Raw genomic sequence first — 27,687 nt, 5'->3', positions numbered from 1 at the left:
CCATTTTTCTATTGGAACGTCTTTTTGTTAATAATCTGTAAGCTTTTATGATAAGGATAGTAATACTTTGACTACAAACTGGGGAAGTGACTTGCTAATAAGGTTGCAAATTAGTGAAATGGCTTAGATTAAGATCCAGAGTTTCTGACTCTTTCCTGGATAGATGTGAGGATGACATACCTGGATTCAAATGGATCTTGCTTCTCCAGAGGTCTTACTCTTTTCTTTGTTACTGCCAATTTAGTCAAGTCCACATACTTTGTCTCTCCATTGCTATAAGTGAACTCAAGAACACTATTCCATTCGCCTTGCACTCTGCATACCACAGTATTGGTGATGTTGTGCTTTACTTCACCTGTAACCCTAGAAGCAGGTAAAAAATAAAGATATGCTCTAATTAGTGAAATTAGGCTTTTTTTCTTAGCCTTCTGAAACCTAAAAATTCACCTTCTGAATCCTCTTTAAATGGTTATCCAGCTTACTTCAGCTTGTCAGTGCCAAAGTCAGACTCTGTAAGTCCCATGACAGCATACTAGGTAATTTTTTTCAAATAATGTCAACTTTAATCTTTTAGAAAGAATACGGGGAATAAAACTAGAGACTAAATTACCATAAATGATCACAAAGTAATTTTTAAATGCTTGCTACAAACAAAACTGCAATATTAAAACTAAATAGAAATATGAAAAATATTAACATTTCTTTTTTATTACAGTTTTTAAATGTTACAATATTACAATTTAACTTTTTAAAAAGAACTAGTCCTATTTACTTAAAAGTCTGGAGTCCCTATATTTGAAGTTCTGGATATACTGATTCTGTATAAAAACCACATTAGCCTAATTTTAAATATAGAAACAGCTAAACCAGTAAGAGGTAGAAAAATTGAAAAAAAAGTATTAATATTCTCTTGCCAAAATAGAAAAATTAGGAGTACTGGTATACAAAAATTATCATCATCAACAGAGAACTCAGAGAGAACTTAAACACTACTGTTGTTGACATTTTAATTAAGAATAAGTCGTCTGGCTAGTTTATCAACAGACAGGATGCAGCTCAAATGAAGATCAGAATAAGAGGTCTAAATATTTTTTTTTTAAGATTTTATTTATTTATTCAAAGAGAGAGAGAGAGGCAGAGACACAGGCAGAGGGAGAAGCAGGCTCCATGCAGGGAGCCCGACGTGGGACTGGATCCCAGGTCTCCAGGATCACATCCAGGCTGCAGGCGGCGCTAAACCGCTGCGCCACGGGGGCTGCCCAGGTCTAATTATTTTTAATGAAGCATTTTGTGTTCACTGTGGGACAAAAATAACAACAGGGTCAGGTAAGAGAGAGGTTCAGGACTTCGAGAATGGCAGGCAAATGTTAGTGTCTAATCAGTGTGCCACTGACTATGGTTTATCTGGATTCAAGAGGCAATCCACCGGACCAGAGCCCACTGATTTGGGCTACAGGAAGCCTAAGTAGTGTTTGTCAGGTATAAGCCCAGGGCCTAGGAACCAGAGGGAGAAGTGAAATTTAGGAAGCCCATCTATCATTTTTAGTCAGGAGAGGTTAACGAAAGGTCTGCAAAGTCAGAACTCAAGGCAGAGATGTAGGTGCCAATAAGCAAAATGATCTGAGTCAGATTCTGCAGATCGAGGTAAGAGGGGTTTGGAATCTAAGAGCAAACTAAACATCCAAAATCAAAAGTTATATGTAATGATAGTTCACTGGACACAAGGAATACCAAGACTACCAGTCTGCTTGATTACAATACAGGTGGGAACTCAATTATACTTCAAAGCATATGAATTTATTACAATAATTCTACTGTGAAGAGTTTCTTGCCTTACTGAATGTTTCTTGTGATGTCCATGTTTCCTCTCTGACCCCACTTGACAACACTGTTCCCTTTTTTAAAAATTTGTTTCTAACCAAACAGGATACGAGGAGATGACACTAAATACTTATCTCTTCCCTTCTCCATCCACACATACCCAGAGCCAAATTCTAAGATTTAGGGACCATGTTCCTCACTTGATCTTTTACTCACAGCACAATCTCTCAAGTTATCATCTCCCTCACATGCCTTTCCACTGAAAAAGAGCAAACCCAGGCCCCTGTCATGCATGCTGGGCTATGTGGGGTTTTTGTTGCTTAGTGCAGCTATACAGCAAGAGCAACACAAAAACTGGAGCAGGGAACAAGAATCACACATACCAGAGGTATGCGACGAGGAATATGAAAAGCAACACAAGGAAGAGGAAGGGGCTCACCTCATTCTGTTTATAATAATTCTTCCTTTTTTTAAAAAAATATTTTATTTATTTATTCATGACAGACACAGAAAGAATGAGAGAAAGGCGGGGCGGGCAGAGACACAGGCAGAGGGAGAAGCAGGCTCCATGCAGGGAGCCTGACGTGGGACTTGATCCCGGGATCTCCAGATCACGCCCTGGGCTGGAGGCGGCGCTAAACCGCTTAGTCACCAGGGCTGCCCATAATAATTCTTCCTAATAGCCTAATGCAGTGTTGGCAAACATCTTCTGTAAAGGACTGGGAAGTAAACAGCAGGATTTGCAGGCCAGACTGTCATAACTACTTAACTGTCACCGCGGCATGAAACCAAGTATAGCCGATAAGTAAACGAATATCTAAATATAGGACAAGCATGGAGATCTAGAGGCGACTAGATGGCTCAGTCAGTTAAGCATTTGACTCTCGATCTCAGCTCAGGTCTTGACCTCAGGGTCATGAGTTCAAGCCCCGTGTTGGGTCCCATGCTAGGCATGGAGCCTACTTAAAAAAAAAAAAAAAAAAAAGGAGGGGGCATATAGATGTAGATTTTGTATCAACCAATAACACAGGATATGTGCCCCTTAAGATACGAAGTAAAGGCCTAAATCCTAAGTTATCATCCTACTCATCTGGTAAGTAAGCATTCTCTCACTTCCTAAACAAATGATATCAAGCCTTTTAAATAGTCTAGAGTGTCTCTACAGCTATTTGAATACCAGAAAAATCACTGGATATATTAACTTGGCTTCAACAGAAAGTTTTCGTTGATTGGGGAACCTGGCTGGCTCAGATGGTGGAGCATGCAACTCTGATCTCAGGACTGTGAGTTTGAGCCCCACATTGGGTGTAGAGGTTACCTAAAAGTTAAAAAAAAAAAAAACCTAAATAAATATGTAAAGTTTGGGGATGCCTGGGTGGCTCAGCGGTTAAGTGCCTGCCTTCAGCCCAGGGCATGATCCCAGGATCCAGTCCCACATCGAGCTCCCTGCATGGAGCCTGCTTCTCCCTTTGCCGATGTCTCTGCCTCTCTCTCTCATGAATAAATAAATAAAATCTAAAAAAAAAAAAAAGCCACTATATAAGGATACCTGCAACAAATCCCTTTAAAATTTAATAGCAAGAAAATAGTTGGTCTCTCTTGAAAAAGTGACAGGCTTCCTTTTATCAGACAATGAGAAGTATGTTGAGCATCAGGTTTCTTTTTTTACTTTAACACGAGTCAGGGGCAGCCCCAGTGGCTCAGTGGTTTAGCGACGCCTTCAGCCCAGGGCGTGATCCTGGAGACCCAGGATCAAGTCCTGCATCGGGCGCCCTACATGGAGCCTGCTTCTCCCTCTGTCTGTGTCTCTGCCTCTCTCTGTGTCTCTCATCAATAGATAAATAAAATCTTACAAAAAAAAAAAAAGTCAGAATTAATTTTTATTTTCAGGTATAATAATTACCTAATCATTTTTATATTGCTATGGTTATTATAATAATAGACTTTTATTATATATAGTATTTTTTGTAAAAGCCTTACAAACATTTCCAAAATAGGGTGCTGGATTCTAATACTATATTGAAAGCTTCTTGGAGGCAGAAGTAGTCTTTCTTTCTACTCTGTACCTCCAGTATGCAGGAAAGTGTGTCACTTAGCAGACAATTCACATCTTAATACCATACCACTAGATAGACAGAGTGCTGTATCTATTTACATATAATGATAATTCTGACTTCACTTTAGGGTATTCTATAAAATCATCAGCATCCTAAAGTAAATGTGGAAAATGGGATTAGGACACAGACAGGAGCATGAGGAATAGTTAAGTAAGCTCACTTGGCTGCATTGGAGAGAGTTGTGGAAAATGAGGGAGTAAGGGGAGACAAGTGGAAGGTAATATATTCATATCAAATGCAGACAGCAGATAATGTGTCTGCTCTGATTGCAGATAGCAGTAAAAAACTAGGCTGTCTGAGGAGAGAGGCATGGCCATTAATAAAGATGTGAAAGAAAAAAGCCTTCATTATAATATTCTGTAAAATCTGAAAAGATATGAAAATTAGAAAAGTCTCTATCTAATAGTAATCTTTTAAATGACAAATTAGGTAAAACTACCGGTCTTGGGAGAGATTAGACTGGAAAAAGAGGATACGTTAGAGTCAGCTAAAAGTATCTGTTCAAGGGATCCCTGGGTGGCGCAGCGGTTTGGCGCCTGCCTTTGGCCCAGGGCGCGATCCTGGAGACCCGGGATCGAATCCCACATCGGGCTCCCGGTGCATGGAGCCTGCTTCTCCTTCTGCCTATGTCTCTGCCTCTCTCTCTCTCTCTCTCTGTGTGTGACTATCATAAATAAATAAAAATTAAAAAAAAAAAAAAAGAATAACCTCCTCCTATATTTAAAAAAAAAAAAGTCAAAGATGAAAGAACACACAATATATGATTTCATTATAATATATAGCTCAAAAACAAGCAAAGCTAATCAATAGTGTTAGCAGGATAGTGGCTACCCTAAAAGGGAAGGAAGTGTGTATGTTTGTGTGTGTGTGATTGTAACAGGGCATGAGAAGGGTCTCTAGGAAGCTGGTAATGTTCCATGTCTAGATCAAAGCACTCAAATTTTTACTTTGTGAAAAACATCAACAAGAGATGTATTTTTCAATTAGGAATTATAAACAGAGATAATGATCCCAACTTTAGGGACAGTCAGAATAGATATGAAGGGCTTAAGGAAGAGAGTCAGTATCCTTTTGAGGATTCTATTAGACAACTTGTCTCCATGCAGTTTGGATGATCTGGACCAGTGCTGAAGAGACTGACAGAAGCTGAGAAGGGGGTATAAGAACTGGCCATTTCCTAGACGAGATGAGAACAAAGCCACTATTCACAGTATTAGTACCTAAACCCAGTGGCTTCCCTCTTTGTGCTGCCTGAACTACTTCATATGATTAGATATATTTTCACACTAACTTCTACCAACAGGTGCCTTCACTGAGGCCTGGATCTAGTCTGAACCTCTTTAAAGACAGAAATTGGGCCACCGACCAAATGTTCACTTGTTAGGAATTCTACTCTACATCTTGTTAGGGATCTGTCACTTTTAAAAACTAGATCAGGATGGGGGAGCACCTGGGTGGTGTCTGACTCTTTGTTTCAGCTCAGGTCAGGATTTCAGGTTGTAGGATGGAGCCCGGCATTGAGTCTGCTTGTCACTCTCCCTTTGCTCCTCCCCACCACTCACTCTCATTCTTGATCTCTAAAATAAATAGATAAAATCTTTAAAAAAACTGGTTCCCCTGAGTGACTCAGTGGTTGAGCATCTGCCTTTGGCCCAGGATGTGACCCCGGAGTCTCTGGATTGAGTCCCACATCGGGCTCCCTGTGTGGATCCTGCTTCTCCCTCTGCCTAAGTCTCTGCCTTTCTCTCTCTGTGTCTCATGAGTATCTAAAATAAAATAAGCCTGAAGCAGGATGTCCAGAATGCCTTGAAAAAATAAACATAAATAAAACTCCAACTCCACCCACATAAAGCAGAAAAATAAGGAGTTATAATACAAGACCAAACTGATAGAATAAGAACCAGGTATCATTAAAATGTTCTTACCGGTGTAGTTTGCCACCATAAAATGGCTTAGTATGAAAAGTGATGCTGGCTGAATATCCAGTTTTTGCACAGTTGACACTGACTTTACCACCCAGTTCTACCCAAGGAACAGTTAAAATTGACCGGGCATATGCACAAGGTAGGGAAAATGTATACTCTTCTCCATGCTCCAATAGACTGAGGATACCTGAATGTGAAAACACAAAGGTGGTTAACATCTTTTTTTTAAAAAAAGACAGTATTAAAACATCCATATTTTTTCTCAAGTCTAGTAAATAAACATTATTTTGCTGTGTTTTCATTTAACTTTGGATTAAACTAATTTCACTTACAATTGTATTTGCTAACATTCCTGGTAATAATGAATCTAGGTTACTTTCATTATGACTTTGCTATCCCTCTGGGGTTTATGGGATGAGAAAATATTACAGTGGAAATAGATCAAGATTTCCCTCTAATAGACTTAAAAAAATAAAACATTAAGTCACATCTTAAGAACATGTTATACTGCATCATGCTATGGCCTGATCATTAATACTAATAATTTTTTCAGTTTGGGAATAAATGTCAAATGCTATACAGTCACAGAATTTAGTTGTTGTTTTTTTTTTTTTTTTAAGATTTTATTTTATTTATTCATGAGAAAGAGAGAGAGGCAGAGACACAGGCAGAGGGAGAAGCAGGCTTCATGCAGGGAGCCCGACGCAGGATTCAATCCTGGGTCTCCAGGATCAGGCCTGGGCTGAAGGTGGCACTAAACCACTGGGCCACTGGGGCTGCCCTAGTTTAAATTTTTTTTTTTTTAAGATTTTATTTATTTGAGAAAAAGAACAAGTGGAGAGAGGGGTAGAGGAAGAGAGGGGGCAGAGGGAGAAGCAGACTTCCCACTGAGCAAGGGTATATTTTAAGAGTTTAATAGTAATTGCTGATTCAAGTTAGAAAAGATATGTTTTTTTTTAATTTTTTATTTATTTATGATAGTCACACAGAGAGAGAGAGAGAGAGAGAGAGAGAGAGAGGCAGAGACACAGGCAGAGGGAGAAGCAGGCTCCATGCACCGGGAGCCCGATGTGGGATTCGATCTCGGGTCTCCAGGATCGCGCCCTGGGCCAAAGACAGGCGCTAAACCACTGCGCCACCCAGGGATCCCGGAAAAGATCTGCTTTGATTACTTTTCTAAAAATATGTCATCTTACAACCTAGGTTTCTGATCTCTGATGTCTAAGAATACATTTAACATAAGCATTACATACAATATAATTTAAAGTCTGAAGAATTTAAAAATCAGTCAGTTTTTAATGTATATGAGGATAGACTAGTTAGGATAACAAAGACAAAGAATTCTAAAACCTCACTTATTTCATCATTAAATGGAATTTTTCCCCAACAAATAAAAACAAAACATGGCTATAGAACAAAATGAATTGTTGTAAGTCTCATTGCCTGATTTTATTTATTTTCTATTGAGGTGACTATAAAAATTTGATTTTTAAAATCAAATTAAAAGGCAATCCATAAATATAAAATTAGCACATAAATACTAAAAATTACCTATTTTATACCTCCTTCATGATTAATGCAAGGTTAAGATATGAATGCTTATCCTTACTTCCCAACGTATTTCCTTTCTGAAGAGAATACTATTACCAGATTTTCAGTAAGAGCTAAGGGTCTTCAGGAACAGTATGTTAAAGGAGGAAATTCTAAATCTGGCTATACCTTAACTTTTGTGACCTTGAACAAGTCTCATTACCTCTAGACTTTTTTTCATATATAAAATAAATTACTTTATGATGATCTTAAAGCTAATGTTATGAAGCTTATAACTGAAGATGGCAAACTATTTTTAGTCACATTGTTGCATTTTTAAATTTTTAAAAATTTTATTTCAATTCAATTAATTAACATATAATATATTATTTGTTTCAGAGGTAGAGGTCAGTGGTTCATCAGTCTAAAAAACACCCAGTGCTCATTACATCACATGCCCTCAATGTCCATCACCCAATTACTCCATCCCTTGCCCTCCTCCCCTCCATCGACCCTCAGTTTGTTTCCTCTGATTAAGAGTCTCTTATGATTTGTCTCCCACTGATTTCATCAAACTTTTTTCTTTTTAACTATTAAAACATGAGTACTTTCTAATGTTATAAAAATTTTGATTAACTGAAAACATTTGGAAATCAGTAAGACTCATATCACAACATATCTTAAAAATGAGGAAAACTGAAAAGGGGGGTAAAGTATTTTCATCACACTACATACAGTAACACTCAAAATGTTAGTATCATAGGCTTAATTATGCCAAATTTACATTGTAATTTTACAGTTTGAACAAATTATTCTGTGCATAAGAGTTTTCCTTTAACATTTAAATGGTATGGTTTTTTCTGCCATTATATTTTCATTAACTCTGCAATGATTTCTTTAAAATATTAACCTGCTCAGGAAATATAAATGATTAAGCTAGAAGATATTTCTATGTATTATATCTCTTTAGTTTAGTACTTTTTATATAATAATGAAAATATAAAAACTTCAATATCTAAAGAGAGGAAGCAGTTAAATAAAAGATGGTAATTATCTCATTTCATAGGACATTATACACTTACCAAAACATCTCTTAAAGTACTATGAATGAGAAGGGGAAAATGAATATTTATTGCAAACAAAAAAAGGAAACAAAACTAGAGAGAGAGAACTAATCCCAATTTTACAAAACAAAAATAAAAGTATGAACATATACACAATAGAAAAAATATAAAATGCTAAATTTAGCCTTCTCTAGATGGAGGTATTAGAGATGGTTTATTTTCCCCTTGATACTTTTCTAAGTTTTCAAATTTTCTATAATAAAAAAACTTTTTTTAAAATCAGGAAAAAAATTTAAAAACATAATTTGTATTTGTTCATAAATATGAGCCGCCTTTCCCATCATTCTGGAACATCCTAAAAAATGGAACAGGGATACCTGGGTGGCTCAGTCAGTTAAGCATCTGCCTTTGGCACAGGTCATGATCCTAGGACCTTGGGACTGAGCCCCACATCAGGCTCCCTGTTTAGCAGGGAGCCTGTTTCTCCCTCTCCCTCTGCCTACAGCCCTCTCTGCCTGTACTCTCCCTCTATTAGATAAATGAAAAACCTTAAAAAAAAAAAAAAGAAACAAAAAATAGTAGCACATACATTTCAAATTTATAATATCAAAAAACCACAAATTTATAATATCTAGTTTCCCCAAATTTAAGATTATCATTTGGTATTAAAAATTAAAGAACAGTTTTTCTACTTACCTTCTCCAACCATTGTCACGCCTATCGACATGCCTAAAAATTTGCTTTTAGTCCAAACATGTGCATTTACACACATCTTCCTCTCTGCACATTCTGCATAAAATCCTGAGACTGGAGGATGATGGGAAACCTGCTCAGCAACAAATCTGACTGTATAACAGTCTGATCCCACCTGGCTCAAAGTATCCTCCAACAGAGGAGCATGATTTGTGACTGCCTGGGTGGAAGAGCTGCTGGTAACACTGGATGACACCTCGCTTTTTGGTATCCTCCAGGAACAGTGAAATGTTTCTCCAATGATAGGATTGTACGGTTTCTTAGCAATGGCTCCCTTACGGCCTTCATGAAATGAGGTAAGGTAGTACTCAACGAAGCGAATCATTCTGTCCTCAGCTGTGGCTCCGTTAGTGATGGCTATAAATAGGTCTGGGTGAGACATAAAGTCTGCATACATTTCCAGCAAGGAACGCTTCTCTAGGATAAATGTAGGAAGCACCACCTGAAACAAAACAAAACAAAAAAAAAACAAAACAAAATCAACCAAAGAGGGAAATTTTAATCCATGTATATCTGTAAAAAACTATTCTTACCTTTCCAAAAACATTTCATTCTTGATGAGTGTTAAAAACAAAGTCACAAAAGTATCTGGTTTCATTAAAAAATAAGCATGCTTAAAAGGAAATGAAAATCAAGTGGTTAAGATTAAATACCAATTCAGTATTTCAAGAGGGCCAGGTAGAAGACATTCTTTTTTTTAAGATTTTATCTATTTGGGGATCCTGGGTGGCTCAGCGGTTTGGCGCCTGGGTGCGATCCTGGGGTCCCGGGATCGAGTCCCGCGTCGGGCTCCCAGCATGGATCCTACTTCTCCCTCTGCCTGTGTCTCTGCCTCTCTCGCTCTCTCTCTCTCTATCATAAATAAATAAATAAACAAACAAACAAATAAATCTTCAAAGAAAATTTTATCTATTTATTCATGAGAGACGAGACACACACACAGAGGGAGGGAGAAGCAGGCTCCCCAAGGGGAACATGATGTGGGACTCAATTCCAGGACCTGGGGATCACACCTTGAGCCAAAGGCAGACGCTCAAAGACTGAGCCACCCAGGTATCCCGGCAGAAGACATTCTTTAAAAAGTAAATAAATAAATAAATAAATAAATAAATAAATATCTCAATCTTAAAAGAAAAAACTCACCTAGACTGGATAAGAGTATCATCAGGGAAATGGTGGTAAAACTCAAATGCTAGTCATGCCTTTTTTCCTTTCCTACTTTAAAAATAAACAACAGATGCCTGATCAAGATATGACATATCCGCAGTTCCTGGAAACAGACTGAAGAGATCACTGACCGAAGCAAAAATTTTAACCTACACTTAATTTTAAGCACAAGAAACCGGTTTTCAAGAACAGAATTTTTGTAAGTAGGCTCCACACCCAACAAGGGACTTGAACTCACAACCCTGAGATCAAGAGTCCCATGCTCTACTCACTGAGCCAGCCAGGTGCCCCTCAAGAAGGAAACTTGCTTTTCACGAAGATGGTGCCAAAGGCGAAGAAGGAATCCCGTTCCCTCCCACCCCGTCCCCCGGCCATCAAAGCAAAGGCTATGAAGGCCAAGAAAGTCATGCTGAAAGGTGCCACAGTCACAGGCCCAAAAGAAGAAAATGTGCATGTCACCGACCTTCCAATGAATCAAGACACTGCATCTTTGAAGGTAGCCCAAATATCCTTGAAAAGGCGCCCCCAGGAGAAACAAGCTTCACCTCTATGCCATCATCAAGTTCGCCCTGACTACCAAGATAGCCATGAGTAAATAGAAAATAATATGCTTGTATTCCCTGTGGATGTCAAGGCCAAAAAGCACCAGATCAAAACGGGCTGAGGAAGCTCTATGACCTCAAGGTCACCACCCTAATCAGGCCTAGTGGAGACAGGAAAGCATAAGTTTAACTGGCTCCTGATGCTTTGGATGTTGCTGACAAAATTGGGATCATCTAAACGAAATCCAGATGGTTAAATCTAAATTCTTCCACTGAAAAAACAAAAGAAGGGTACTTTTGACCCTAAAGTCAGGTAAGTGTAAGGAAGATTTGCTTTTTTTTTTTTTTTTTTAAGATTTTATTTAGAGCAAGACCATACACACACATGGGAGAGGAAAGGCAAAGGGAGAGGGAAAGACAAATCTACAGCAGACTCTGCACTGAGCACAGGAGTCAGATCCCATGACGCTGAGATTGTGACTGGTTTGAACCGAAATCAAGAGGCTGATCCTAAACCTACTGAGGATTAGTAGGCGCCCTGTGGATTAGTTTTCTTTACAGCAGAATTAGAGGCCCTGCAAACTGGTTCAACAAATTGAGAAAGCAGTGCGCAATATTTTTCAAGAGCTCAAAGATGTTCATATCCATTTAGCCTAGTATTCATTCTTGCAGAAATAAGGCCTTAGGAAAGAATATGAATAAAGAAAAAGAAATGCGAAAATAAAATTAAAACCTATGCTTTTGGGGTACCTGGGTGGCTTAGTTGATTAAGCAGTTGCCTTTGGCTCAGGTTATGCTCTCAGGGACCTGAGATTGAGCCCTGTATTGGGCACCCTGCTCAGCTAAAAGCACAGGCTCCACCCATATGTTCAAAAGTTAAAATCAAGTGTTTAGTTTTCCCACACTTAATCATGTGCAGAAATCCAAGAAATGTGGGATTGCTGAAAAAATCTCTAATTAGGAATACAAAGACCAAAATTAAAAAAAAAAAAAAAAAAGACTTGGAAGTAACAGAAATCTCACTAAACAGGAGGAAAAAAAAATCCTAAAAATAAAAATATCTTCAGAGACTTGAGAAGACATTAGATACATGAAACAAGTATGTTTTTTGAAAAGCAAAAATTTAGAAGACTTTAAAACACGGTAACAAAAATTAAAGATCAAGAGAAGGATCAGAAGATAAAATAGTGAGATCTCACAACACATAGGAGACAGAGAAAAGAAGGTAAGAGGGCCAGACAAGGAAGTCCAATAACCATGAAATGAAGATTTCAGAGAACAGGAAAAAATGTTGGAGACAAAGTCATCAATGAAAAAATTCAAGGGAATTTCAGAGAACTGAAGAATATATGAGTTGTCATACTGTAAAGGCCCACCAAGTGCCCTGAGACAATTTCAGACTTCTGGGGACAAAGGACAGATTCTAAATTTCAGAGAAAAAAGAAATAGAACAAGTCACAAGCAGAAGATGATGAACTGGAATGACATCACTCTTTTCATCAGAATGCTGTAGCAAGGAGGCAATATTCTAGAGGAAAATAACTGCAAGTTAGAAATTCTATCTAAACTAGCAATCAAACATGAGAACAAAATAAACACACATTTCCACATTTTGCCTCCCACAGATCTTTCTCAGGGGTTAAAGGAAGATGTGCTCCACAGAAATGCCTCTCATTCACCAGAAAAGAAGAAAGGAATACAGGAGACAGATCTTGCATAGGATGACCATGAAAGGACATCCCAGGAAGAAAGCTGTACAGCAGACACAGGGAAACTGGTCCAGATCAGAGTGATGTGATTTGAGAGACAGACATGGAAGACTGTCATCCATGCGCTCCATTATGCCTCTGTTACCATCTTTTGAAACCTCGGGGCAGAAGCCTCTAGGGAAACAGGTCCCATCTGCACCTGTTTTTGGCTTCTGGTAAGCATCTGCTGAAGTGCCAACTCTCCTTTCCATGCTGTGCTGTCCGGGCTGGCTAAAGATCTTCATTTCACCTAAGCACATGTTCTGGCTTTAATCTACTGCTGAGACTTGGATGTGGGTCATGGTTTGCTTCGTGGTGGAAAACACTAAGCAGATTCTTCCCTCTGCCCACAATCCTGCTAAATGGCCAGTATCTGGCTCACACCAAATGCTCTAACTTTGTGAGTCATATATTTCACAAGACTCACTCAGAATTATGCATTCTTATTTCTTCTGAAAGGGCTCTTCTCAACTTTCTCAATAATCTATACAAAACTGAAGCCAGGGACTCTGTTTAGCTTATCTTCTCCTGGGAGCCTTCTTCTATGAATGGTAACAGAACCCTTTCTTTATACAGCTAAACTTGTGCGAGCTATTCACTTTTTCCTAAAATAAAGTAACATATACAGGTGGTAAAACTATATATATATAAAAACCAGGCAGGGAGATGACTGACATGAATGTCAAGTAAGTGGTTACATCTAGAAAACAGTAAGCAGGGCAGCCCCGGTGGCGCAGTGGTGTAGCGCCGCCTGCAGCCCAGGGCGTGATCCTGGAGACCCGGGATCGAGTCCCACATCGGGCTCCCTGCATGGAGCCTGCTTCTCCCTCTGCCTAGGTCTCTGCCTCTCTTTGTGTGTCTCTCATGAATAAATAAAATCTTTAAAAAATAAATAAATAAATAGATAGATCGATAAAACTGAAACAATCATTAGTTTAAAAATAAAAAGAAAGAAAACAGTAAGCAGTAGGGGACTATAGCCAGGAAGGGCCCACAGTGAGCTCCCAAGGTCTGGAAACGTTTCACACCTGGTATGTTGGTACATGTTTCACTGTCTTTACTGTGGTTCTTTAAACTGTTTATATACATGGAAGACTGTGTGTATAATGTTTCGCAAAGAAAGAATACTAATTGAAAAAAAGGAAATGTAACAAAATTGGAAATAAACTATATTATATGAACAAAGATTGAGAGGAATTCTCAAAACTTAGTGTTGTGTTGTTAGGGTAATGAAATCATAGATTTTTTTTCTTTTATTTTCCAAAACTTTCTGTAAACTGTATAATTCTACTAAATTCATAATATTATTTAAAAAGGAACAAAGTGAACAGTTATTACTTATTCACAACACACAGGCTAGGACCCCGGTTACCTTCTTTGAGGATATAGTCCCAGCACCTAGCACAGTGTCTGGAATATAAGAGGGGCTCAAAAAATATTTGTTCTGGGACGCCTGGGTGGCTCAGTGGTTGAGTGTCTGCTTTGGCTCAGGGTGTGATCCTGGGGTCGCAGGATCAAGTCCCGCATCAGGTTCCTTATGTGGAGCTTGCTTCTCCCTCTGCCTGTGTCTCTGACTCTGTCTCTCATGAATAAAATCTTAATAAAAAAAATTCTGTTCCACCAATGTTATTGTTATAAAAGAAGGTAGATGTGATGGCAGTTTAGTCACCAGATTTTTAAATGTTGCTCAAAAAATACCATTATTTTCAACATTTTGTGAATGCTCATAATGCATGGTTGGTCATTGTTAATGATTTTATATATAAATACTATATACGTATTTATATCTTTAATTAACAAGGAACAAATGTGGAGAAGCTATATTATATATGGTTACCATGCCTAGAGAAAGCTTTACCATCTGGATTATTATCACAGCACATTCTTTTCAAACGGTCTTATGCCTCACAAACCTGTTTTTATGTCTTATAAACCTAAATCTACTAAGGAACAGCAAACACCAAAATAACCAAACCAATCTTTCATGTCATTATTCATTTTAGCTGACTTTACAACTACTAGTCTTTTCTCAACCACTAATATGAAAATACTTCTAGAATAGAAATGATACAAAAAAAAAAAGAATAGAAATGAATAGAAATGATACCCAGTTGAAATATTATGGTTAGATGAAAGAGGAAAGGTTAATGGGTTTTTTTAATAATTCCTAAAATGTCTGTTTCTTAGCAGGCTTTTAATTCAATTCATTTTAAAAAAAATTCAATTCATTTCCTTTTAAACTCCCTTGTAATCACTCTAAGTCTAAGTAAACAAAAAAATATGTTTTGATTTTGAGATGATTCAAAGTAAATGCTAAAGGCAAAATGCTTTTCATTTAAAAGTTACATTTAAAAAAAATAAAAACAAAAGTTAGAGTTTAAGTCACTTTTAATCTACATTTTCACTATCTTCAGTAACAACAAAATCCTTAATTTGCAATATACATCCTGCTGTCAATTCTGAAATTCCATACTAATGAAAAGTAGTGTCAGCAGTAATTCAAAGTACATAATCCCACAGTAGTAATATCTGACATACATAGGTTTTTTTTTTTTTTTTTTTTTTTTTTTAAGATTTTATTTATTTATTCATGAGAAACACAGAGAGAGGCAGAGACACAGGCAGGGGGAGAAGCAGGCTCCATGCACCGGGAGCCCGACGTGGGATTCGATCCTGGGTCTCCAGGATCACACCCTGGCCGAAGGCAGGCGCCAAACCGCTGAGCCACCAGGGATCCCCCATACATAGGTTTTGAACCTAATTTCCTTTTCAAATTAACATCATAGATTGATTGCTAAAATAAATTAAGACATGCTAATTAGATAAACTGGAAATGGAAAAGACTGGCCTAAAATTAAAAATTACTGTTAGGGGATCTCTGGGTGGCGCAGAGGTTTGGCGCCTGCCTTTGGCCCAGGGCGCGATCCTGGAGACCCGGGATCGAATCCCACGTCGGGCTCCCGGTGCATGGAGCCTGCTTCTCTCTCACTGTGACTATCATAAATAAATAAAAATTAAAAAAAAAAAAAATTACTGTTAGTATTTCTCAAAGTTTATATATGAACAAAAGGCATCTTATTAAAATGTAGATCTGAGGGGGGGGAATCCCTGGGTGGCTCAGCGGTTTAGTGTCTGCCTTCGGCCCTGAGCATGATCCTGGAGTCCCGGGATCGAGTCCCACATCGGGCTCCCTGCGTGGAGCCTGCTTCTCCCTCTGCCTGTCTCTGCCTCTCTATGTCTCTCATGAATAAATAAATAAAATAAAAAATTTAAAAATAATAAATAAATAAATAAAATCTTAAAAAAAAAAAAACATAGATCTGATCCTCTATATTTGGGGTTAGGGGCTGAGATTCTGTACTTCTAACAAGTTCTCCAGCAATGGTGATGTTACTAGTCTTCAGACAATATTTTGTTTTCCAGTTTTACTAACGTATAATTGACAAATAATATTGTAAGATATTAAAAAAATATTGTAAGATATTTAAAGTGTATATTGTGGTGATCTGATATATGCGTACATTGTAAAAGAATTCCCACATCTAGTTAATTCAGACCACACTTTTAAAGTAAGCAAGGCGGGATCCCTGTGTGGCGCAGCGGTTTAGCGCCTGCCTTTGGCCCAGGGCGCGATCCTGGAGACCCAGGATCAAATCCCACGTCAGGCTCCCGGTGTATGGAGCCTGCTTCTCCCTCTGCCTGTGTCTCTGCCTCTCTCTCTCTCACTGTGTGCCTATCATAAATAAATAAAAAAAAAAAATTAAAAAAAAAAAAATAAAAAAAATAAAGTAAGCAAGGCTACAGACCAGGGACTGCAAATTATGGCCTTTGGGGAAAATCTGGCCTCTGTTGTTATAAATAATACTCTGTTGGAACACAGCCATGCCCAGCCCAACATATCATCTATGGCTGCTTTCATACTATAAAGGCAAAACTGAATGGTTCCATCAGAAACCTGCATCCACATACCCCAAAAAATCTATTACCTGGCCCTTTACAGAAAATGTTTGCTGACCTCTGTTATATATTAACACCCAACCTACATTATGCAACATGTGAAGAGTAAAGTAGAAGTATCAAGTTTTTCATGGTTTTCTGGGATTTTATCCTTTCCTTTAGATTCTCCAGTTCAGTATACCAATGAACCTCTTTAATTTGTACTGAAACAAGATTATAGGTGTTTACTTGTCATGTGACTTCCTGCTACGCAAGATAATTGTCACATTTTTTTTAATGAAATAAGAAATGTTAAGAGACTAAGAAACTAGGGGCACCTGGTTGGCTCAGTCCGTGGATCTTGGGGCTATAAATTCGAGCCCCCAACTCAGGGTAGACAGATTACTTGAAAAATAAAATCCTAAAAAAAGAGAGAGATTAAGAAACCAATTCATAAAGAATAAAAAGCCCTGACAACAATTACAGGTAGTCCTGACCTAGTGATCTCCAAAGCTAGTTTATCTCATTTACTTACTCTTGTTAAATCCATGCCCAGCTTAAGCTGTGACAAGAGATGTAGGATAACACTACGTTGCTCTTCCACAGCTCCCAGGTCATCTTCCTTATTGTCACACATATCCTCTACCTCATCATCTGCATTTATTTCTTCAGGTTCCTTGAAGTAAAACAAAGCAAAAACCTAGTGTTAGAAGTGCTTATTAATATCCATTAAGAATAAAAGTCTCGGGGCGCCTGGGTGGCTCAGCGGTTGAGCGTCTGCCTTTGGCCTGGGGCATGATCCTGTGGTCCCGGGATGGAGTCCCACATCAGGCTCCCTATGGAGGCTGCTTCTCCCTCTACCTGTGTTTCTGCTTCTCTCTGTGTGTCTCTCATGAATAAATAAATAAAATCTTAAAAAAAAAAAAAAATAGAATAAAAGTCTCTTTTCTGTCACTGTTTCTTTGTGCAAGAAGACTCTTGTGTTTTCTTTCTTTTCAATATAGGAATCAGATTAAATAGCAAGCTTTGCAAACAACAGACAGGAATGCTAATTACAGGACAGACTTCACAGTTACCTCAAAAAAAGAAAAGTATAAACAACATACTTGAAGACATTTATTTTTTTATTATTATTATTTTTTAAAAATATGAATATACCTCTGAAAAGGTACCATTATATTTGGAGTCAGAACCTAGGACACAGATTAGTAATGCAAATATAACCTTAACATTAGTATATGATACCAAGTTTACTTTGTAGTTTGGAACTTCCTCTAATGAAAATAATATTAAATAAATATAACATAATGTGGTAGAAAAATTATTTAAAAGATTACAGTTTTTGTTTTTACAAAAGTGGTCATTATTTATTGTAATAGAAAAAAAGGAATGCTATTAATTATTTACTGATTCTAAACCTTGGTGTGAATGTAAGAAGTTGGAAGCTCTCCTTTTTCTTTTTAAAAGATTTTAGTTTATTTTAGAACGCACATAAGTGTGTATGTACACAAGCAAGGCGGGGGGGTGGGGTGGGAGGGGGGCAGAGAGGGAGAAGCAGACTCCCCACTGAGCAGGATGTTCAATGCAAGGCTTGATCCCAAGACCCCAGGATCATGACCTGAGCTGAAGGCAGACATCCAAACAAATGAGCCACCCAGGTGCCTCTTCTTTCTTTTTGAAATGTCTCTTTTTAGACGTCATCACCTTTCTTAAAGAAAAGCTTAAGATAAAAGCATTACCAAAATTCAAATGAATGTGCTTGAATATATAATATCCCTACAAACCCAGAATGGTTAGCAGACAGTGGCAAGAACTCTTGAATTTCTAGGAATTCATATTTGGAGACTGCAAGGCAAAGGGAAAACACCAGTATTTCACCAAACTCATATTAATTCCACCTCTGTCCTTCTGATTTCTGACATGGCACAAAGGAACTGTGTGGGCTTCATTGTAGCCTTATTAAGATTTACTTTTCCATCACTTGGCAGCAAAATCTCCACTACTATATGTCTGTCTCCAGCTTGCATTAACACTCATATTTCAAGTAGGCAGGTATGAAATTTTTAGAAAATTCAGGTCTATTCTGATATACTTGAGTAGAGTCTAGTGTCTTTTGTAATTAAAAATAGTACCTATGTGCTTATTTCTTTCGACTTACACTAGGTGATATTTCTGGTCTATTCACTACTTCAAAAGATTTGGAAATAAATCACAATGTTCTCCTCTGCATCTCAGTGTCCTACCTTTAACTTAATGCCTCTCTAACCCCCAATATGCTTTGTATTCTCATTGAGAAGAGTGAAGATGTTAGAGTATATGACTTACAGTTTGCGATTTTCACTTGGAAATTATATCTCTAGTCTTAATCTCGCTCCAAAGCTCTGGTTTCATTATTTCTAATTGTAAACGTAATATACGTTTACAATTATATATCCTCCTCTCACATAAAATTCAACATGGTCAGGGGTGCCTGGCTGACTCAGTTGGTACAGCAGGAGACTCTTAATCTTGAGGTTGTGAGTTCGAGTCCCACAGCGGGTGAAGAGATTACTTAAAAATACAATCTTTAAAAATTCAACAAGTTCATAAACCATACCAAACCTTTCCTCTGAAAAGACTCTTTTGGGACACTCAGGTGGTTCAGCGGTTGAGCATCTGCCTTTGGCTCAGGGTGCTGCACGGAGCCTGCTTCTCTCTCTGGGTCTCTGCCTCTCTCTCTCTCATGAATAAATAAAATCTTAAAAAAAAAAAGACTCTGTCTTCCTAATTTTCCTAACTTTGTGAATAGCACCCCAATTCTACCTATAGTTGTTTAAGCTCACAAACGTGGGAGTTATCTTTCATCTAACCCAACAGGTATTCAATCACAAGTCCAACTGATTTTCATTTGAAATGCGTATTACCTATTCATTTGTCTTCATTTCTACCTCCACAGCCTTCTATCAACACTTTAATTCTAGGTCGTATCATATATATCAATCTTAAACATATCCCATGCTCATGATTTTATCATCTATTACATTAATACTAAATTCTTCTGTATGATTTTTATGTTCTTTCGAGACACAGTTTACACTATATTTTATGGAGCACTGGCTCCAGGGATTATCAATCCCCAGAGAATGCAGCACAAATGGTTATCTGGATTTGTAAAATCTAACCATCCTGTGATCACTTTCCATAAACCAGGTGCTCTGCTAAATTCATTTTATGTTCATAACAATCTTTATAAGATATTACTATCTCCACTTTACAAATGAGAAAATTGAAGCTAAGTGGTTAATTATTGGTCCACATGTCAGTAAATGACAGGATCTGGGTTTAAAATAATCAAGCAATGGGGGATCCCTGGGTGGCGCAGCGGTTTGGCGCCTGCCTTTGGCCCAGGGCGCGATCCTGGAGACCTGGGATCGAATCCCACGTCGGGCTCCCGGTGCATGGAGCCAGCTTCTCCCTCTGCCTCTCTCTCTGTGTGTGTGTGTGTGTGACTATCATAAATGAATAAAAAAATTTTTTAAATTTTTAAAAAAAAAATTTTTTTTTAAATAATCAAGCAATGGGATGCCTGGGTGGCTCAGTGGTTGAGCACCTGTCTTTGGCCTAGGGCGTGATCCTGGGTGCGGGGATCAAGTCCCACATCGGGCTCCCTGCATGGAGCCTGCTTCTCCTTCTGCCTGTGTCTCTGCCTCTCTCTGTGTGTCTTTCATGAATAAATAAATAAAATCTTAAAAAAAAACAAACCATCAAGCAAGCTTTCACCACAATAAGCATATATGCTTTAGTATCCCTGCTCTGGTATTCATCCATCCTGAGAGTATCCTACTACTCCTCTTTTCTCTTTAAATCCTGTCTTCTTTCAAAGCCTGATTCCAATTCCATTTCCTCTCCAAAGCATTCCTTATCCACTCTACTGAATACACCTCTCTTTCTTTCTCAGAATGCCCATATCCTAACACCCTAAGCCATAGCAATTAAGATGGAAAGCAAAATGCTGCTTCATGTTTATCCTCTCATTGTTTTGGTCTATATGTTATTGTGACTCCAAGCAGATTATAAGTCTCTTCAGTGAAAGAACTATGTCTTTGATTTTTTACGTCTCCTCTAATACCTAACATTGGACTTGTCTGTCATACACTAAATAGCTTAATAAATACTAGCTACTTGACTAGAAATGAGCTGGTCAAAAAGTTACAGGAGGGAAAAAAAAGCATTTCCTACTGTTTTTTTCTTCTCTCCCATCTACACTGCTGCCATTGCCTGCCTCATTAAACCAAGGTTTTGGCCAATTTTGGAAGTCTCTGTATCGTGTATCGTGTATTTTTCTTTTCTTTTCTTTTCTTTTCTTTTCTTTTCTTTCTTTCTTTCTTTCTTTCTTTCTTTCTTTCTTTCTTTCTTTCTTTCTTTCTTTCTTTCTTTTTCTTTTCTTTTCTTTCTCTCTCTCTCTCTCTCTTTCTAAGATTTCTTTATTTATATGGGGGGGAGGGGCAGAGGAAGAGAGAGAATCTCAAGCCAACTCCCTGCAGAGCACAGAGCCAGAGCACAGATCCAGGCTTGCTCCCAGGACCCTGAGATCATGACCTGAGATGAAATCAAGAGTTGGGATGTTTAACCGAATAAGCCACCCAGGTGGCCCCATGTACTTCTTTGAAGAAGTAATTTGCAAATATATAAATAATCATAAGCTGTGTGTTATTCTTGACTCAGTAATTCTACTTGGGACTATAACCTCAAGATATAACCCAAATAAAGAGGAAAAAAAAATAGACAAGATGATACAGTGTTATTTATAATAACAAAAAATAACAAAGAGCCTAGATATTTAATAGCTTATTTCAACCTGTAAAATTTTAATTATATAGGCCAGAAAAAATGCTTATGAGAAGTTTCAAATAAAAAGAGCTTAAAATAAAACTACGTAATTATGATAACCATAAAGATAACACAATAGGCAAAAAACCAATATGATTTTTTTACAGTGGTGGAACTATGACTAGAATAAAAAATGCTTTAGCATCTGAGAAATGTGGAATAAATAATACTTATAAAAACATAAAACCCTGAGACTATGCTATTTTAAGTAGAGTAACTTAAACTGGTTTGGTAGTGCTTACAACAAAAAAGACTTAATAGTAAATTTTTAAACTTGCAAATTTAATAGTAAACATCAAATAAATAATGTTACATTAAGATTTAAGATAAATAGGGATCCCTGGGTGGCGCAGCGGTTTGGCGCCTGCCTTTGGCCCAGGGCGCGATCCTGGAGACCCAGGATCGAATCCCACATCAGGCTCCCGGTGCATGGAGCCTGCTTCTCCCTCTGCCTGTGTCTCTGCCTCTCTCTCTCTCTCTCTCTCTGTGACTATCATAAATAAATAAAAAAAAAAAAAAAAAAAAAAAGATTTAAGATAAATATATTTCTTATCCTGCAAATAATTACAAATCTTATATTGCAAATCTTATTAGATACGTTATTCTCTAGAAAAATAAAAATATGCAAATTGCAACTTTTCAATACAGTTTTATCAAGCAAAAGTGAGCCCAAACTACAAAAGGCACATAATTTAACCTGAAAAACACAAAACATGCAAGTATTATACAACAGACCTCTTCTAAAGCCACTGCTACTTAAATTAGAAAAACAATATCTAGAGTCTGCAAGAATGTTGCTCTGGTGTTAGAATGACTTGCATGCCCTGACAATGAAAAGAGAACTGAACCTCCTTAGTGATTCCTAATTTTTACATCAAAACTGTATTTTCACATTACCTTACCCTTGCTAATGGTCCAGATTCTTCAACACACTGCTCTTCTGGGACCGCCACTGGTTTACTTTGCTCAGTTGCAAAAGGCTGGTCAGCTCCATTTTTATAGTGGTTTGATAAAGGTATCTTTGGTTCTAACCACTCGATTGTCGTTCCTGATGAAGTAAGAGAAAACTTTCGCTGAAACTTGCTCATAATCTGGAAAGTTCAGCAGATGTGGATTTTATTAAACAATTTTGTTTTGAGCCCACAAGACTAAAAGCAATTCAACCTGTTAAGAGACTCTGCAAAACAGCCACTTGTATCTCATTAGCATGAGCATCATGATTGGGTATGTTACAACAGAGCAAATTGCGACTTGAAATCAGATACCTTTTAAAAGAATCAACCCTAAATGGAAATGACCTTCTTCTTGGGAAATCTGTAAATGATAATGTCTTCCCACCCTAATAGTTGATTTGCTACCTTTTCTGTAAAAACACGGTCCTTCTTCCTAATGATCAAAAAGTATGCAATTAGGCTTTAGGGAGCCACACAATTACAGGAGGAGCCTGGGATTTTGAAACAGTAAAAATTTCTTCATTTTTGGAATTGAACCTTATTTTCAGTAGCAATTTTCTAACCATTCTAAATAGCCATTTTGGCCTAATATAAGTACTTTACATTAGGAATACATGTCCATTCTTGTTTTTTAATCATGTAAAGAGGTGCAGATACTTTTAAACTGAAAGGCTTTTTTCTACTGAATAAATTATAGGTGACCTAGTGAAAGACAGTGGTCACATTTAGAGACCTGTCATCTTCTCAGTTAATGACTCAAATGTCTCTTATTACCCTCAACTAGTTTAACAAAGTGGATTCTATGCCTAATCAATAATGGAAAATGTTCCATTTGATTTCAGAGGCTGATCTAGGTTTCACAGAAGCCTGGTTATTAGAGTGCTACAATAAGGGATGCTCAGACTACTACAGCAGAAATTACAAAGAGTAGGTCATTCACTCAATCTATAATGAAATGCCAGACTTCAGTATAGTGATAAATTACTAAGTACCCACCAGACTACCAGAGCATCCTGCCTCGCCACTCAGGCCAACTTCTCAGGGAATGCCCTGAGTAAGTTCAAGAGGCCAGTTTCAAAATTCCATAGAAATGAAAACATTTTGTTCCTACCTTAAAATGTTCATTCTTAATATCAAAATCTAGATGTCTTTACTTCTATTTTTTAAAAAGATTTTATTTATTTACTTGAGAGAGGAAGAGAGCAGAGAGAGTAGTTGTGGAGTGGGAGCCGGACTCGGGGCTCCGGGGACCATGGGATCACGTCCTGAGCTGAAGACAGATGCTTAACCAGGTGCCCCCAGATCTCTTTATTTCTAAAAGTAAAATACTCTTTATCAAACCAATCATCTGGTCTCATGATCCCTCTAAATCAATGATCCTTTGGATAACATACATTAAGAGACCTCATAGGACTAAAAACTAATTTAAATTTAGATTTCATTTCTTGTGTCACTTCAAAATTTGAGTGAAAGGTAATTCAGTTTCCTTTTCTAGTTATATTTTTATTCTCAAATGACTGAAAAATACATTTCTACAGACCTAATTTGGAAAATGACTATTTATAGTAAGAAATACCAATACTAGCTAATCAATTCCACCAAATACCCATAAATCTATGCCCTAAAACATAGTAATGAGGAAAAACAGCTTTTACTTTAAACACGTCTGTAGTTTATAGTCTGTACCATTTTTTAATTTGAAAAAATACAAATTTATACATGCTTGTATATGCTTCACTAAGCATGCAGCCAATCATTTAAAAATACAATCATTTAAAGATACAACTGTGTATTCTAACTCCACAAATGAAATTTTAAGAATTAGAAGAATTATATATATTTAATTAACCAAGTATTAAGTATGTAGTATTTAACACTGCGCTACTTGATGTGCTTTGTAAAAATTAAGTAGCATTAACTAAAATCAAACTTTCATTTACCTGACAACATTATTATTACAAACACCAGAATTAACCCAAATCTCAAAGTTCAAGGTAACTCATCCAATGTTCAACAGGAGAACAGTCAAGTAAACCAAAGACCTATCCCTTCAACGGAATATAATGTAGCCAATAAAAACTGTGTTTACCAAAAGCATAACAGAAGTTGGAAAATATTCTTGATATTACATGAAAAGTATAAGATAAAAACATATTTTCTAATAATAAATGGGGTTAAAACAAAAACTAGGAAGGAAAGAAAATCTGGTGGGGTATGTACTAATATTAACAGTGGCAGTTTCTGGTTAGTAGGATAATGCATGATTTCTTTTTTTGTTCAACTGTATAATAGGTCCTCAGTTTTTTATAATAGCATATGTTGCTTTATTTTTTTTTTACGCAGGATTTGAACTCACAACCCTGAGATCAAGACCTGAGCTGAGATCAAGATTTGGATGCTTATCAGACTGAGTCACCCAGGCATCTCAAGTGTGTGCTGCTTTATAATGGGAGAAAATTTATATACTACCTACAATTCCTCCAAGGCCCTGGTCCACGTTCACAACTCACAACTTATGCCAGTCTATCTCTTCCAAGCACACTCTCCTCTCTCTCCACTGGCTTTTGGAGCTTTTCTAGGCCTTTTTCCAGACTTTTTTTGTCAGAAGTATTGGTCCATTCATATATTCTCCCAAAGTATTTTGTTCCCATTGTAAACAGTACTTTCCATATTACAGTTAAGTTTATATGTTCATTCCCAAGTGGACCATGAGTTCCTTACGGGAAACATGCATGGCTTACTAGCCATTAAACATAGTTAGCTTGAAATATTGATTTAGGTAGGCATACATGAGGACAGAAGCCATATTATATCCACATCAAGACTGGACTATGGTAGGGGGTGTGTAGGTGACTCACACTCTTAGTTTCAGCTCAGGTCATGATTTCAGGGTCATGAGATCAAGCCCTATGCTGCGCTCCCCACTCAGCACACACTCTGCTTGGGATTTTTTCCTCATCCTTTTCCCTCCCCTTCTGCTTTTCCTCCAGCTTGCATATACATGTTCTCTCTGTCTCTCTCTCTCTAATAAACAAAATCTTAAAAAAAAAAAAATAGATCGGACTATGGCAAACTTCTTCCTGGGCAGACACTCAGTATCTTTCTAAATTAACTTTCTTCACAAGCGGGGTTAGTTGAGTAAGAGGACAATGAATTGGTATGAACTAGTAAGTTACTACTGTTAAAACAAAGCGATGGGAATGGGAGAATCGAGATGTTAGAGGGTGCAAAGTTACAACTAGAAGATGAATAAATTCTGGGAATCTAATGCACATCATAGTGATTACAGTCAACAATACTGTGTTAAGTACTTCAAAGCTGCTAAAAGACTAGATCCTCAATGTTCTCACCACAAAAAAAGTGATAATTATGTGATCATCATATTGGTGGTAATCATATTGCAACATGTGTATGTATCAAATCAATATGCTATACATCTTAAACTTACAGAGTTGTAGGTCAATTATATCTCAAAATGAAAAATGTGATGAGTTTACTTATCTCATTAAATAGAAAAACTCATTTTTTGTCCTCCCATACAATGGCACTATTTTCCTTGATGGATTAATTTCAACAAGTCAGTGCTCTCAAATACTGTATGTACACCGTATTTTTCAAACTGAAAAGTGACTGATCGACTTTAGTATCTCTAGCTTAAAGTGCATATAGTGAACAGTGGACTAAACCATAAGAACTGGTTCCAATATTTCTACTAAGGTCGACTGGATGAATAACAATGCCACCAATTTTAGCAGAAATGTAGGAGATGTAGGTTTTGAGCTGAGTTTTCAACATGTGAAGTTGAGGTCCCCAAAGGGATATTCAATTATATTAAACATTGGGCCTAAAATCATTTTAGATTCAAAAAAGGACAAAATAAGAGTTTAACATTTATGTAATTAAAAATCAAGAAGCTCACTGGTTTTCTTTTATATTATTATTATTATTATTATTATTATTATTATTATTATTATTAAGATTTTTTAGGAGTTAGAATTACAACAGACACAACCTTTCCATGCTTTGGCCCTTAATATTAAGTCCTGCTTTTAATCTGCAACTTACCGGAAGACAATGAGCCCTTCTGATGTGATGCATGCTGCAACTGGAGAATATGAAAGCAGTCGTTTAAGCAGTTCATAGTTGCCATGGAAGTAGCTTTGAGCATTAAGAGATCCTGGTCCAAGGAACTAAGATGGCCAGAAGCAGGAAGGCATTCAATTCGCCTAATTAAGTCTCTCTGTTGTCCTTCAGCATGAGACATCATCTAAGGAAAACAACAGTTCCATGTATCCCACTCATGATTTCTGTGTATCATGCATACATAGTTTTCATTCTCATTACCCTATTAGCTTCTGAACCATTTTTAGGATATATTAGGCTTAGAAATCTATTTTATGTTTGGCTATTCTCAATTAATGAGCACTATTTAGTAGTGCTTATCAATTGTGCAAAAGATGGTGTCTTTGGCAGCTGCACTTTTTCTTTGGAAGCAACAAAGCTCAAAAGCCTTGACAAATCTTTTAACAGTATACATTTGTACAAGTCATTAAAGAACATCCAAGATCATCTTCAACAGCAACATTAAATATTTCATTACAAAGTAAAATTAGTCCCCAGTATGGGCTCTTAACCTCTTTCTTCTCAGCACCTCTGGTCAGGCTCAATTTGAACCTACACTGAGAACATGATGGTTCTCCTGCTTCCTTTTCTCTAATCTAACTTTCTGGTCCCATTAGTCTGATTTTGTAGCAAGTACTGGATATAAGCTTTTCAGGTTAAAAGAGTTTAATACATCCTGCTTTGATCAAGAGTTCTGTTCACTTTTCCTAAGAGAGCCAACAGAATAACAATGCTTGATAAGCAACCCAAAATTTTAAAATGAAACCTGAATTTATTGTGCTTAATTACTTTATTGAATTTATTATGCTTAAATACTCAATTGTGAGCAGAACAGTCTCAGACTGCCTATCTTTTAAGCCACTATTTTAATTCACATAGAAACTATAATGAAGAGACTTTTAGCTTTCCGAGGCACTGTTCCAATTTTTTTTTAATTTTTATTTATTTATGATAGTCACAGAGAGAGAGAGAGAGAGAGAGAGAGAGAGGCAGAGGCATAGGAAGAGGGAGAAGCAGGCTCCATGCACTGGGAGCCTGACGTGGGATTTGATCCCGGGTCTCCAGGATCGCGCCATGGGCCAAAGGCAGGCGCTAAACTGCTGCGCCACCCAGGGATCCCCAGGCAATTTTTAATACGAT

The 27,687-nt window shown here is 37.3% G+C and overlaps 1 protein-coding gene across 2 annotated transcripts in view; it reads right to left on the bottom strand.

Moving 5' to 3' along the window:
• OSBPL11 (oxysterol binding protein like 11) overlaps positions 1-27,687 on the bottom strand; it is an 81,657-nt gene that overhangs the window by 13,167 nt on the left and 40,803 nt on the right. For both annotated transcript variants that reach the window (XR_013372110.1, XM_077883764.1), the window contains exons 6-11: positions 26,491-26,692; positions 22,375-22,520; positions 17,139-17,279; positions 9,154-9,652; positions 5,864-6,050; positions 181-363 (exon numbers count right to left, since the gene is read on the bottom strand). Coding sequence is in view for 1 of the 2 variants with exons in the window: in XM_077883764.1 (XP_077739890.1) it covers positions 181-363; positions 5,864-6,050; positions 9,154-9,652; positions 17,139-17,279; positions 22,375-22,520; positions 26,491-26,692 (1,358 nt within the window). In the remaining variant the exon portion in view is untranslated. The remainder of the gene's footprint in view (positions 1-180; positions 364-5,863; positions 6,051-9,153; positions 9,653-17,138; positions 17,280-22,374; positions 22,521-26,490; positions 26,693-27,687) is intronic.

This window comes from Canis aureus, chromosome 35 (genome assembly GCF_053574225.1).
Source record: "Canis aureus isolate CA01 chromosome 35, VMU_Caureus_v.1.0, whole genome shotgun sequence".
In the NCBI taxonomy this organism is placed as follows: Eukaryota; Metazoa; Chordata; class Mammalia; order Carnivora; family Canidae; genus Canis; species Canis aureus.
The sequence above is the reverse complement of the archived record's forward strand: the minus strand, read 5'-3'. Positions and strand labels throughout refer to the sequence as shown.